This window comes from Carassius gibelio, chromosome A5, assembly GCF_023724105.1.
Source record: "Carassius gibelio isolate Cgi1373 ecotype wild population from Czech Republic chromosome A5, carGib1.2-hapl.c, whole genome shotgun sequence".
NCBI lineage: Eukaryota > Metazoa > Chordata > Actinopteri > Cypriniformes > Cyprinidae > Carassius > Carassius gibelio.
The window spans coordinates 36510679-36524465 of record NC_068375.1 but is presented as its reverse complement, the minus strand read 5'-3'; the positions used below and the strand labels follow the sequence as shown (position 1 = coordinate 36524465).

General features: G+C 38.0%; 2 protein-coding genes across 2 annotated transcripts in view; both read left to right on the top strand.

Moving 5' to 3' along the window:
• The window catches only part of LOC128014624 (uncharacterized), a 65513-nt gene that overhangs the window by 44614 nt on the left and 7112 nt on the right, over positions 1–13787 (top strand). The window lies entirely within an intron of this gene.
• LOC128014649 (uncharacterized) lies at positions 317–2270 on the top strand. Its single transcript, XM_052598352.1, has 4 exons — positions 317–528; positions 640–1255; positions 1362–1630; positions 1733–2270. The coding sequence occupies exons 1-4, from the start codon at positions 318–320 to the stop codon at positions 2029–2031; spliced, it is 1395 nt and encodes a 464-aa protein (XP_052454312.1). The 5' UTR covers position 317; the 3' UTR covers positions 2032–2270.

Here is a 13787-nt window from a genome sequence, read left to right as displayed (position 1 = left end):
TATATTTTTTCTAAATTATGGACTTATGGAATTCCTGTAGCCGGCTTCCAAACGCTGATAGATTTCCATTTAGCGCTGAAAACTTTTGAAAGTAATGCCTTGTTTAGAGTTCATCCACTCTCTCAATCTATCTGCTAAAAATAGTGGGGTTTGAAAGGTTTTTCAAACTTCAAGCTTTTAAAAGTTTTTTTTTTTAAACTCTCAGACAAGGCTTATCTAGTTTGTTTTCTTCTTTTTTTTCAGGACTCACTGTTGGGGAGATAACCAGGAAAATGGGGGCAATCTTCCAGCAAATATTTGCAGTTTTCCAGACAAAAATGCCAGAAACTGTTGGGCAACCTGAATTGGATCTTCCCGATCCAAAGGAATCGTTTGTTCCAGATCCAAGTGCTCCCAAGCCAGAACCTGAAATGGATCTGTTAGATACCGAGCAATCGTGTATCCCTGAACCTGAATTGGATCTCGTGGTTCCTTCTGAACCTAAACTGGATCTGGTTGATCCAGAGGAAGCATGTGCCAGCCCAAAAGGTGAAAAGATGCAAATAGAAATGTTTTCTTACAATTTGGACTAATTAATCATGTTTAATCTGGTGAGAGATGTTTCTAATGCCACATTGTATGTTTTTCTTCTTTTGTCAGAAACTACCAAAGCCACGAAGAATAAGAAAGTTCTTGGCTTCGTTGTAACAAAGAGAGTAGAATATGCTACAGTGAGGAATACGAAAAAAACCTTCCTCCAGAACGACAGATCGAACTCAGCATGGCCTGAGATGGATCTGAATGTTCGTGAACCAAAACCTATTGAGGATTTGGTTGCTCCTCCTAAATGGGATCTGGTTGATGCAGTGGAACTGTACACCCCGAGTCCTAGCGTTCCTGAGCCGGACTCTGAGGAGGATCTGGATGATCCTCTTGAACGTGAATGGGATAAGGACTCGATGGAATTATACGCCCCGGGTTCAAGTGTCCCTGAGCCAGACGCTGAAGAGGATCTGGTTGATTCAGTGGAATTGTACCTCCCGGGTCCAAGCGTTCTCAAGCCACGACCTGAATGGGATCTGCCTACTCCAGTGGATTTGGGTGCACCAAGTCCAAGCATTCTTGAGCCAGAGTCTACAGTGTTATCTGAACTTGCAAGTTTGGAAAACTACGTCCCTTTAAACATGCTCCAACTAGAGGATCGTTTGAAGCAGTGTACACTGCTCAAACAAAGACATGTCACCAATGTCTGGCCCAGGGTCTTCATCGGAGACGAGTAAGTCTGCAACACGATTGTACTTCTCTCATTGTTCTGTCATTTATTCTACAACGTAAATAGTTTTATATAAAAGACTAACCAAGGCTGTTGTGTTCTTGTGCAGAGAGGCTGCAACAGACCGAGATATGCTGCAGGAGATGTGCATCACTCACATTCTGAACGCTGCAGCGCCCAAAAAGGACTTGAACTACTTCTTGGGAAAATCTTATGTTGAAGATCTAGAAGGAACAGTCAATACAGGGTCCAGATATTACAGTGGCTTGCACATCAATTATTACAGCTTGCCTACAACGGACAGACACTGTTCTGACATCAGCAAGTGCTTCATGCCAGCTGCAAAATTCATTAACAAGGCCGTGAATAAGCCAGGAAGTAAGGGCTGACACAAACACACTCCATATCTTGTCTATTATCAAGTGTGTTATAGTCTATTAATGAGTTTTTTTGACCATATTTCTTTTTTTGTTTCCTCAGGTAAGGTGTTGATTTGCTGCAAGCAGGGTGTCGACCACTCTGCGACTCTGTTTCTGGCATATCTGATGATCTGCCATGACATGATGGTGGAGGATGCCATTGATGACGTCATAAAGTCGAGACGCATCCAGCCCTCCAGAGACTTCCTGAAGGAGCTGATGCTCCTCAATGCTGACCTTGTGAACAAGCAAAAACTAAAGCTAGAGGACATAAAAAAGGGCAAAAAGAGGAGAAAATGGCAGCTAAAAAAGAAGTGTAGAGATATACTAAAAGATATAAAAGAAAATGTGCACATATAGAAATGTCAATAAAATGAATGGATAATGTCCTGATAATGAGCTGCTTTGTTTTGTAATGTATTTGTTTTTTACAGTGCAAATAAATATCTGTACTGATCGATATAATAGATAGGATAGATATAATCCTATCAGCATTGTATTTTATGTATTTTATTTATGTACTTTAATGAATTGCTTACAGTGCAAATGAATAAGTGCACAGATAAAAAAACTAAATAGAGGCATTGTTAGATGCCACTGTTTCATGATATAATTGCTATGCAAAGATTTGATTTAAAAAAATATTTCAGTATCATAGCTATTAAACTATATGTTGTTATGATTTGAAATTTGTATTTTCCCTTAGAATGATCTCAAAGTAAAAAGATGAGCTAAAGTCTGATTTTGTGGTGCTGTGCTTTAAAATGATTTTTGACAGTAGTCAGTGCTGAGCACTGTAAGGTTAACCCTGCCTGGTTTAAATGTTTGAAAATGATTAACAGCTGAAAACATTCATTGGAAATTTAGAAAAGTGATCAAATGTAATCAGTTACAATACTTTAATAAAGTAGTTGAAATAGTTAGATAATTTCTTTAGTTAAGGAGCTTTTATTTATCCACCTTATTTTTGCAATGTGGAAGTTGTTTTCCGTGAAGGTGTGGGATTTCCGGTTCATTCACAGCTTTACGTAAATAACAAAAAATAAAGTGCAGAAAATTTTAGATGTGTTTGGCCCAAAAACAAGTGTTTAGGATTACGAGAATACATTAAAATAATATAAGAAATACCAGTTTCCTTAGTATCATTATATCACTCTTGAAATCCCTAGGCTTTCCAACATGTGGCGTTTCGAGCTCTTCTAAAAAGTTAAAGAGTCACACAGATGGGAAATCAAAAATTACCTGTATTACAGTGTATGATGTAGCTGTCCATCAGTGTAAACAATGTGCAAAGTAATTCAACCAAAAAGTACACGATTTATAAAGTTATTGGCTTCTAAAGTAAGGAGTCGACTCTGAATCGCTGAAACGAGTCGTTATAGAGTTCAAATCTTTTGCCCATCTCTATGTACGTCACTAGGAACACTTTGCATAATAATCTCCACCTACCACCTTGGGACCTGCCTTTCACCAGTCACCAGTTTGACACATTTTTTTTTTAAGTTTAAATTCTTTTACTTTGATGACGGGTTTTTAGAACCATGTTTCAAGCACGAGGCATAAGTGCAAAAGTTGAATAAGTCTGTCTTATCGTGTGTTGTATTGAAAAGCAATAGAAACGCTAAACTGTTGATTGCAAGCTGCGGCTGTACAATGTAAAAATCTATAAGAGCCAAGTGAACTCAAAAATCAGACTGGTGCCTGATGAAGAGCTCTTGAAATAAAAACAAGAAAATAAAGTTAATTTTTAAGACAACTACTCACCTCATTCCAGTTCCCCACTGTCCATTCGGACCTACATGGTACATCTCGGTTGGAAGGTGTCACAGGTTTAGGTTTGAGCAGCTGCTTGCAGTCCCCAGGGTGAAGAACCCGCTCCTCTCCGGCCACAGTCCGCACACACAGAACTGTGCGCTTTTTCACTCCGTTTGGACCGCATGTAGCTGAGCATGTCTGCCATCCTCCCACCCACCACCTGATGTATATATACATTGATCAAAAGTCAAAGTAAAGACATTTCTGAAGCATCATGTGACACTGAACGCTGGAGTAATGATGCTGAAAATTCACCTTTGCATCACAGGAATAAATTACATTTTTAAATAAATTGCAATAAAAAAAGTTTCATTATTTATAATTCATAATTTTCCTCTTGGCAGGTCTTCCAGTCAGTTCTATCAAACATTTACAATTAATCCAGAACGCGGCAGCAAGATACATTTTTAATGAGCCAAAAAGAATAAACGTCACACCTCTGTTTATCAGTTTGCACTGGCTTCCAATAGCTGCTCGCATAAAATTCAAGGCATTGATGTTTGCCTTCAAAACCACCACTGACATCAAAATCAATCCTGCTATAATGAGCTCAAAAGTTTAAAGCAGCAGACGAGCATGTACTTGGAATATAAAGACGATAATATAGTTATCTTTATACTTTTCATTCTTGGTGTGAACAAGGCGTTAGACCCAAAGAAGAAAAAACACCTAAAATGTATAATTAATTGGTATTTTTACCATGCAAACATCAAATAGTATTTAGGCAATAATCTATAATCCAAAACTCACGCTGTTTTCCAACTGATTAAACAGAGCAAACAACAACTAAACACTTGTGTCAGGAATCCACACGCCTCTAATGCTGGCTAATAAAAGTGGGGCTTTTATGAATGTGAACCAACAAACTATAAAATTGTAAGCAGCCACATGTAAGAAGTTTTATGTTAATGAACAGGCCTCGACCCGCCGCAGCGTGCATTAACACAGTATCTTGGCTCAGATGTTCAACTGAACAAAGGACATGCTTTTATTTCTCAAGTCACTTTACATTTGTGTAGCCAGTTGTGTTTATTCAAATAGTCCTTGAGGAAGAACTAAATTTAATCAACTAGACTTGATTACTACGATGCTAGGATGTTCGGGTTCAGGCTCATTTGATGATAATAAGAAATGTTTCTTGAAGAGTAAATCAGCATATTAGTATGATTTCTGAAGGATCACATGACTGAAGACTGGAGTAATGATGCTGAAAATTCAGCTTTGCATTACAGGAATAAATCTCATGTTAAAATATATTAAAATAGAAAACACTTACTGTATTTTAACTAGACTTTGCATCTTTGGTGAGCATAAGAGACATATTTCAAAAACATTAAAAACCTCTCTAAAGGAGGGATGTTTTCTGGCACACGCCTTCGTGTTGCAAATGCTACTGGTTTTAGGATGCCATCAATTTATGACAACATACCAAATAGTTTGTAAAAGAGTTACAAGAGTGCCCTCTATATGTATTCTGCTGGTAGTACAGCAGATAACTTCTCTACGATCACACACTCACCAGAGATTCACCACTGACACACATAAACACGCAGTATTGCATAGTAATGCAAACGTTTTAGTAAACCTATATATAAATCTATAGTAAACCTCTCGTACCTTCTCAGGTCCACACCTGGCTCCGTCTATCGGCGAGTCCAGTGAAGATTTTGAATACAGAAGTTACATTTGTAATGGTGTATTTTCATTTAGATGTGGTATTATTATCTGTTCAGTAAGATTAATTAATTAATAACTGCATAAATTAAGATTATTAAGTAACAAATTCATTTTAAGACAGCATGGAATATATTGTAAAATATAATGTTATAACAGGATATTATATAAACTATTCCTTGCCATCTTGGAATAAAACCTGTTTTAAAAAAAAAATCCATTCCATCGTTGTTTATTCAGGTTGAGCTTAGACCAAGAGCAGAGAAAGACACCCACTCCGGCTCAACATCTAGTCAACATCAGTGCTATTGCTATAATTTGGATGGTATAGGATGCATGAGCCACAATTAAAGTCTTGTGACACTCATGCCATGCGTTATTGTTGTTGTTGTTGTTGTTGTTGTCGATTTTACGCGCGTCGATTGCTTTGGGCCGGGCCTAGTCCCAGTCCGTCCCTGAAAGAGCCTGAATGAATGGCTTGACAACATGAATAGCCCTTTTCATTATTAAAATCAGCAACATATTTTAGAACCATATCTTGATTTTTGAATGAATGCACTCCTTACTTCCACTTACAATGTTCCTCTACATGAGTGTGTGTTCTCACTCGAGAAAGCGTGTGATGCATTTCTTGCTGCAGGAGGACCAGGTGAGAGGAGAGGAGTCGTAGTATACAGGCATTCCCTTGACCGTCATGATGGATTCAAAAACTAAACCACAGATCCCAAAACATACACTACCATTAAAAAGTTTGGGGTTTGGGGTTGGTAATATTTTTCTATTGTATTTTTTAATGAAGTCTCTAATATTCATCAAATGTGTTACTTAGTCATTGTTAGTTCATGTTAGATAATACACTAATGTTTAATAAATGAACCTTATTATAAAGTGTATCTGGAGCAGCCTCCGCCATTCTTTCAAATCGACTCTCTGCCAAGAGACCCGCCCTCCTCCGACTCTGATTGGCCGTGAACCTGAAACAAACCAATCAATTTAAGAGTTGGCTGCGAGTATTACCAAATCAGGCTGAACAGGACGATTCTTCACAGAAAGCCGGTTGGATGATTTGCATGAGATGCTGAATTGAAGACAACTCCGAAAATACGGGACAAACCCCTTGCCGTATTGATTCAAAACGGGACGCGCTATTTTATTCTCAAATACGGGACGATTCCGTATTTTAAGGGACGGCTGGCAAACCTAGTCCTGAGGGGAGTTTCTGATGAAAGCAGGACGGAGAAAGAAAGTGAGCGGGTATTGAAGGAATGAAGGAATATAATTTGGAGTGTGAGGAAAAATGAAGTGACTGTTCCTCGTGTTTCCACGCAGAGGAGGAGAGGAGATCAACACAAGAGTCTTAGAAAGTCTAAAAACAACGAGCTGCAGAAGTGAGGGGATGCATTACACGAACACGTAAATGGCACTTTGCACAATTGGCCTGAAATGTTTTTTTTATTATTATTATTATACCGTAAAAATTTGATTGCTAACAGGAAAATCGTCTGTGTAAAACATTAATTTGATGGTAAGTTATTTTATATTTTTACATATAGGTGTAACTTAGTCTATATAAAATCTAACTGGAAGCAAAGAAAAACAGCCATGTTAAACGTACGCTAGATAGGCGCTCGCGCGTTTTCTCGAGTCTTGCGTAGGTCACGGCGTTCTAAAATCACGGAAAGTTAAATGAAGGTAAACTTAAAAAAAAAAAAAAACTTAAACCTTGCGTGTTTTCCCGCTCCAAAAGCTCGTAGAGGTTTCGTTCTGTCTGAACGGTACAGTGACTGGGGCTTTAGAAACACACTGCTTCGTGAACCTTTACGAATCACTTGTTTCGAATCGTGTATCAAACCAAATCAAACAGCCAGAGTCAGTGGTTTCAGTAGAGGTTTCGTAACCTAGGGTTATGTAGCCTTCGAAATATCAGTTGTTCACCAGTAGGAATATTTATAGACTTTTTAATGACACGTAATAAAAATGAAGAATTGTACTCTCTAGACAAATCTATTTAATACAAAATAAGCTAGAAAAAATAATAAAATAACACATTTACATATTCATGGCATTAGATGATTGGCTTATTCCATTTAATAAATATTCATTTAACATTAACATTTAATCATTTAGCAGACGCTTTTATCCAAAGCCACTTATATGAGAAGAGCAAATAAAATCCATTTAAACCAATAGGGCAACAGTATACAAGTCTCAGTTAGTCTGACATACCAGTTTTTCCCCAGAAAAAGATACAAATAGAATAAGAACATTTTAGTAATAAAACATGCTTGAATAAAACATTTGCAAGATTTTTCAATGCATGTTTTCAATGCAATGAGTTTTTGTTGCATTGCGCTTGACGGATGCGTTTGACCGCTGCAAGTTCATAACGTAACGTTAAATATGAAAATGATCCACTATAAACAAACACACAGTACTGTCTTGAACACAGAAGATTTTAGGCATCACTTGAAATGAAAATAGCCTACTGTGGTGTGTGTGTGTGAGAAAGAGAGAGAGAGTTTGTAAGTGAGCGCGCGCTAATGCGTCAACATCAAAAACGCGTTTTGTGGGAATGACCCTTCATTATGCATTTTTTTATTTAAAACTGTTATAAATTAAATTAATTTAAACAAAAATGATTGACAAACATTAGAAATAACTTTGTTTCAAAATGTATTTGGTATCGAACAAATCAGTCCAAATTAAGGTAACTTTAGACAGAAAAGACCATAAGTCTTGTACTTACAGTAGCCTTACAAGTTCATTCAGTCATGAAACATGAAAATGAACTGTTTAACTTAAATTAATAATTTTTTACATTTACATTACATTTACATTTATTCATTTGGCAGACGCTTTTATCCAGAGCGACTTACAAAAGACCTTTTTTGATGGTAAAACTGCATTCAAACATAGTAACGTCAAATGTGATTTTTTTCATGCTGTGTCGCTGGAGATGGATCGCAGCAAATGCGGACATAAACGCGATATGAAATATAGTTGAAACCCGCTATTAAAAATAATTATTTATTTTCTGAGCTAATGAGCCAAAGCGAAAATGCTGACGTTGGTAAACAATCCGTTTCCATGGCAATTGGAACGAGACGCGTCACTGTTTCATGACGTCACAGACCCAGTCAGTATAAAAGGACTCGCCCTGGCAGAATCTTTTTAGTTGAGTGATGTTCGCAACAGAGACGTTTGTCTGAGAGAACTCTGTGAAAACAAACCTAGCAACACTTGTACAAACGCCAGTCCTTATAGATCGAGATATATTTAATCTGTACAGACAGTGTGTATCAGATAACATTACAGTTCAAACTGACATTACCAGATACGAATTACTTCTCTGTCAGTATGAGAGCCACAGACACAATGTCCACAGACGTGAGAGAGGTGCTTCTGGAGGTTTACGTCAATGACGCCTTCTACTTCGGTGACAGCTACTGGGCATCAGATGATAAAGATGTGCAGCTGGAGTTTGAGATCACTGATGACATCTACGACCTTATCAGCGGCAGTGCATCTCGAGAGTTAGATGTGCAGCTGGAGGTTGTGACAGTGGATCATGTCTCAGGCAGATACTGCAGTCCAGGAGAGATGAGTGTGCAGCTGGAGGTTAATGCTAGTGACAACATCTCAGTCTGTGAAGTAAAAGATTTGCAGCTGGAGATGAACAGGAACGACAGCATCTCAGAGCTGAAGAGTCCTACACTGGTCTCTGAAGATCTGAGCGACCCAGCAGGACCTTCAGTGGAAGAGGCCAATGATCAGGGTGGCCTGGATGCTGAGAACAGTCCAACAGGTGAAGACATGCATATGTCTTATTCATGTTTATTTGTGTTGTTAGAGATGTTTCTAATAGTAAATTATTATATGTTGGCTGTGACAAAGACCTATAATGTTTTCCTACACCTCGTTGAGCTCTCAAGCTACAACCTCCAGATTTGTCAGTGACCGTTAGGCTGATTTGAATTTTGGTTGATATATTTTTTCTAAATTATGGACTTATGGAATTCCTGTAGCGACTTCCAAACGCTGATAGATTTCCATTTAGCGCTGAAAACTTTTGAAAGTAATGCCTTGTTTAGAGTTCATCCACTCTCTCGATCTATCTGCTAAAAATAGTGGGGTTTGAAAGGTTTTTCAAACTTCAAGCTTTTAAAAGTTTTTTTTTTTAAACTCTCAGACAAGGCTTATCTAGTTTGTTTTCTTCTTTTTTTTCAGGACTCACTGTTGGGGAGATAACCAGGAAAATGGGGGCAATCTTCCAGCAAATATTTGCAGTTTTCCAGACAAAAATGCCAGAAACTGTTGGGCAACCTGAATTGGATCTTCCCGATCCAAAGGAATCGTTTGTTCCAGATCCAAGTGCTCCCAAGCCAGAACCTGAAATGGATCTGTTAGATACCGAGCAATCGTGTATCCCTGAACCTGAATTGGATCTCGTGGTTCCTTCTGAACCTAAACTGGATCTGGTTGATCCAGAGGAAGCATGTGCCAGCCCAAAAGGTGAAAAGATGCAAATAGAAATGTTTTCTTACAATTTGGACTAATTAATCATGTTTAATCTGGTGAGAGATGTTTCTAATGCCACATTGTATGTTTTTCTTCTTTTGTCAGAAACTACCAAAGCCACGAAGAATAAGAAAGTTCTTGGCTTCGTTGTAACAAAGAGAGTAGAATATGCTACAGTGAGGAATACGAAAAAAACCTTCCTCCAGAACGACAGATCGAACTCAGCATGGCCTGAGATGGATCTGAATGTTCGTGAACCAAAACCTATTGAGGATTTGGTTGCTCCTCCTAAATGGGATCTGGTTGATGCAGTGGAACTGTACACCCCGAGTCCTAGCGTTCCTGAGCCGGACTCTGAGGAGGATCTGGATGATCCTCTTGAACGTGAATGGGATAAGGACTCGATGGAATTATACGCCCCGGGTTCAAGTGTCCCTGAGCCAGACGCTGAAGAGGATCTGGTTGATTCAGTGGAATTGTACCTCCCGGGTCCAAGCGTTCTCAAGCCACGACCTGAATGGGATCTGCCTACTCCAGTGGATTTGGGTGCACCAAGTCCAAGCATTCTTGAGCCAGAGTCTACAGTGTTATCTGAACTTGCAAGTTTGGAAAACTACGTCCCTTTAAACATGCTCCAACTAGAGGATCGTTTGAAGCAGTGTACACTGCTCAAACAAAGACATGTCACCAATGTCTGGCCCAGGGTCTTCATCGGAGACGAGTAAGTCTGCAACACGATTGTACTTCTCTCATTGTTCTGTCATTTATTCTACAACGTAAATAGTTTTATATAAAAGACTAACCAAGGCTGTTGTGTTCTTGTGCAGAGAGGCTGCAACAGACCGAGATATGCTGCAGGAGATGTGCATCACTCACATTCTGAACGCTGCAGCGCCCAAAAAGGACTTGAACTACTTCTTGGGAAAATCTTATGTTGAAGATCTAGAAGGAACAGTCAATACAGGGTCCAGATATTACAGTGGCTTGCACATCAATTATTACAGCTTGCCTACAACGGACAGACACTGTTCTGACATCAGCAAGTGCTTCATGCCAGCTGCAAAATTCATTAACAAGGCCGTGAATAAGCCAGGAAGTAAGGGCTGACACAAACACACTCCATATCTTGTCTATTATCAAGTGTGTTATAGTCTATTAATGAGTTTTTTTGACCATATTTCTTTTTTTGTTTCCTCAGGTAAGGTGTTGATTTGCTGCAAGCAGGGTGTCGACCACTCTGCGACTCTGTTTCTGGCATATCTGATGATCTGCCATGACATGATGGTGGAGGATGCCATTGATGACGTCATAAAGTCGAGACGCATCCAGCCCTCCAGAGACTTCCTGAAGGAGCTGATGCTCCTCAATGCTGACCTTGTGAACAAGCAAAAACTAAAGCTAGAGGACATAAAAAAGGGCAAAAAGAGGAGAAAATGGCAGCTAAAAAAGAAGTGTAGAGATATACTAAAAGATATAAAAGAAAATGTGCACATATAGAAATGTCAATAAAATGAATGGATAATGTCCTGATAATGAGCTGCTTTGTTTTGTAATGTATTTGTTTTTTACAGTGCAAATAAATATCTGTACTGATCGATATAATAGATAGGATAGATATAATCCTATCAGCATTGTATTTTATGTATTTTATTTATGTACTTTAATGAATTGCTTACAGTGCAAATGAATAAGTGCACAGATAAAAAAACTAAATAGAGGCATTGTTAGATGCCACTGTTTCATGATATAATTGCTATGCAAAGATTTGATTTAAAAAAATATTTCAGTATCATAGCTATTAAACTATATGTTGTTATGATTTGAAATTTGTATTTTCCCTTAGAATGATCTCAAAGTAAAAAGATGAGCTAAAGTCTGATTTTGTGGTGCTGTGCTTTAAAATGATTTTTGACAGTAGTCAGTGCTGAGCACTGTAAGGTTAACCCTGCCTGGTTTAAATGTTTGAAAATGATTAACAGCTGAAAACATTCATTGGAAATTTAGAAAAGTGATCAAATGTAATCAGTTACAATACTTTAATAAAGTAGTTGAAATAGTTAGATAATTTCTTTAGTTAAGGAGCTTTTATTTATCCACCTTATTTTTGCAATGTGGAAGTTGTTTTCCGTGAAGGTGTGGGATTTCCGGTTCATTCACAGCTTTACGTAAATAACAAAAAATAAAGTGCAGAAAATTTTAGATGTGTTTGGCCCAAAAACAAGTGTTTAGGATTACGAGAATACATTAAAATAATATAAGAAATACCAGTTTCCTTAGTATCATTATATCACTCTTGAAATCCCTAGGCTTTCCAACATGTGGCGTTTCGAGCTCTTCTAAAAAGTTAAAGAGTCACACAGATGGGAAATCAAAAATTACCTGTATTACAGTGTATGATGTAGCTGTCCATCAGTGTAAACAATGTGCAAAGTAATTCAACCAAAAAGTACACGATTTATAAAGTTATTGGCTTCTAAAGTAAGGAGTCGACTCTGAATCGCTGAAACGAGTCGTTATAGAGTTCAAATCTTTTGCCCATCTCTATGTACGTCACTAGGAACACTTTGCATAATAATCTCCACCTACCACCTTGGGACCTGCCTTTCACCAGTCACCAGTTTGACACATTTTTTTTTTAAGTTTAAATTCTTTTACTTTGATGACGGGTTTTTAGAACCATGTTTCAAGCACGAGGCATAAGTGCAAAAGTTGAATAAGTCTGTCTTATCGTGTGTTGTATTGAAAAGCAATAGAAACGCTAAACTGTTGATTGCAAGCTGCGGCTGTACAATGTAAAAATCTATAAGAGCCAAGTGAACTCAAAAATCAGACTGGTGCCTGATGAAGAGCTCTTGAAATAAAAACAAGAAAATAAAGTTAATTTTTAAGACAACTACTCACCTCATTCCAGTTCCCCACTGTCCATTCGGACCTACATGGTACATCTCGGTTGGAAGGTGTCACAGGTTTAGGTTTGAGCAGCTGCTTGCTGTCCCCAGGGTGAAGAACCCGCTCCTCTCCGGCCACAGTCCGCACACACAGAACTGTGCGCTTTTTCACTCCGTTTGGACCGCATGTAGCTGAGCATGTCTGCCATCCTCCCACCCACCACCTGATGTATATATACATTGATCAAAAGTCAAAGTAAAGACATTTCTGAAGCATCATGTGACACTGAACGCTGGAGTAATGATGCTGAAAATTCACCTTTGCATCACAGGAATAAATTACATTTTTAAATAAATTGCAATAAAAAAAGTTTCATTATTTATAATTCATAATTTTCCTCTTGGCAGGTCTTCCAGTCAGTTCTATCAAACATTTACAATTAATCCAGAACGCGGCAGCAAGATACATTTTTAATGAGCCAAAAAGAATAAACGTCACACCTCTGTTTATCAGTTTGCACTGGCTTCCAATAGCTGCTCGCATAAAATTCAAGGCATTGATGTTTGCCTTCAAAACCACCACTGACATCAAAATCAATCCTGCTATAATGAGCTCAAAAGTTTAAAGCAGCAGACGAGCATGTACTTGGAATATAAAGACGATAATATAGTTATCTTTATACTTTTCATTCTTGGTGTGAACAAGGCGTTAGACCCAAAGAAGAAAAAACACCTAAAATGTATAATTAATTGGTATTTTTACCATGCAAACATCAAATAGTATTTAGGCAATAATCTATAATCCAAAACTCACGCTGTTTTCCAACTGATTAAACAGAGCAAACAACAACTAAACACTTGTGTCAGGAATCCACACGCCTCTAATGCTGGCTAATAAAAGTGGGGCTTTTATGAATGTGAACCAACAAACTATAAAATTGTAAGCAGCCACATGTAAGAAGTTTTATGTTAATGAACAGGCCTCGACCCGCCGCAGCGTGCATTAACACAGTATCTTGGCTCAGATGTTCAACTGAACAAAGGACATGCTTTTATTTCTCAAGTCACTTTACATTTGTGTAGCCAGTTGTGTTTATTCAAATAGTCCTTGAGGAAGAACTAAATTTAATCAACTAGACTTGATTACTACGATGCTAGGATGTTCGGGTTCAGGCTCATTTGATGATAATAAGAAATGTTTCTTGAAGAGTAAATCAGCAT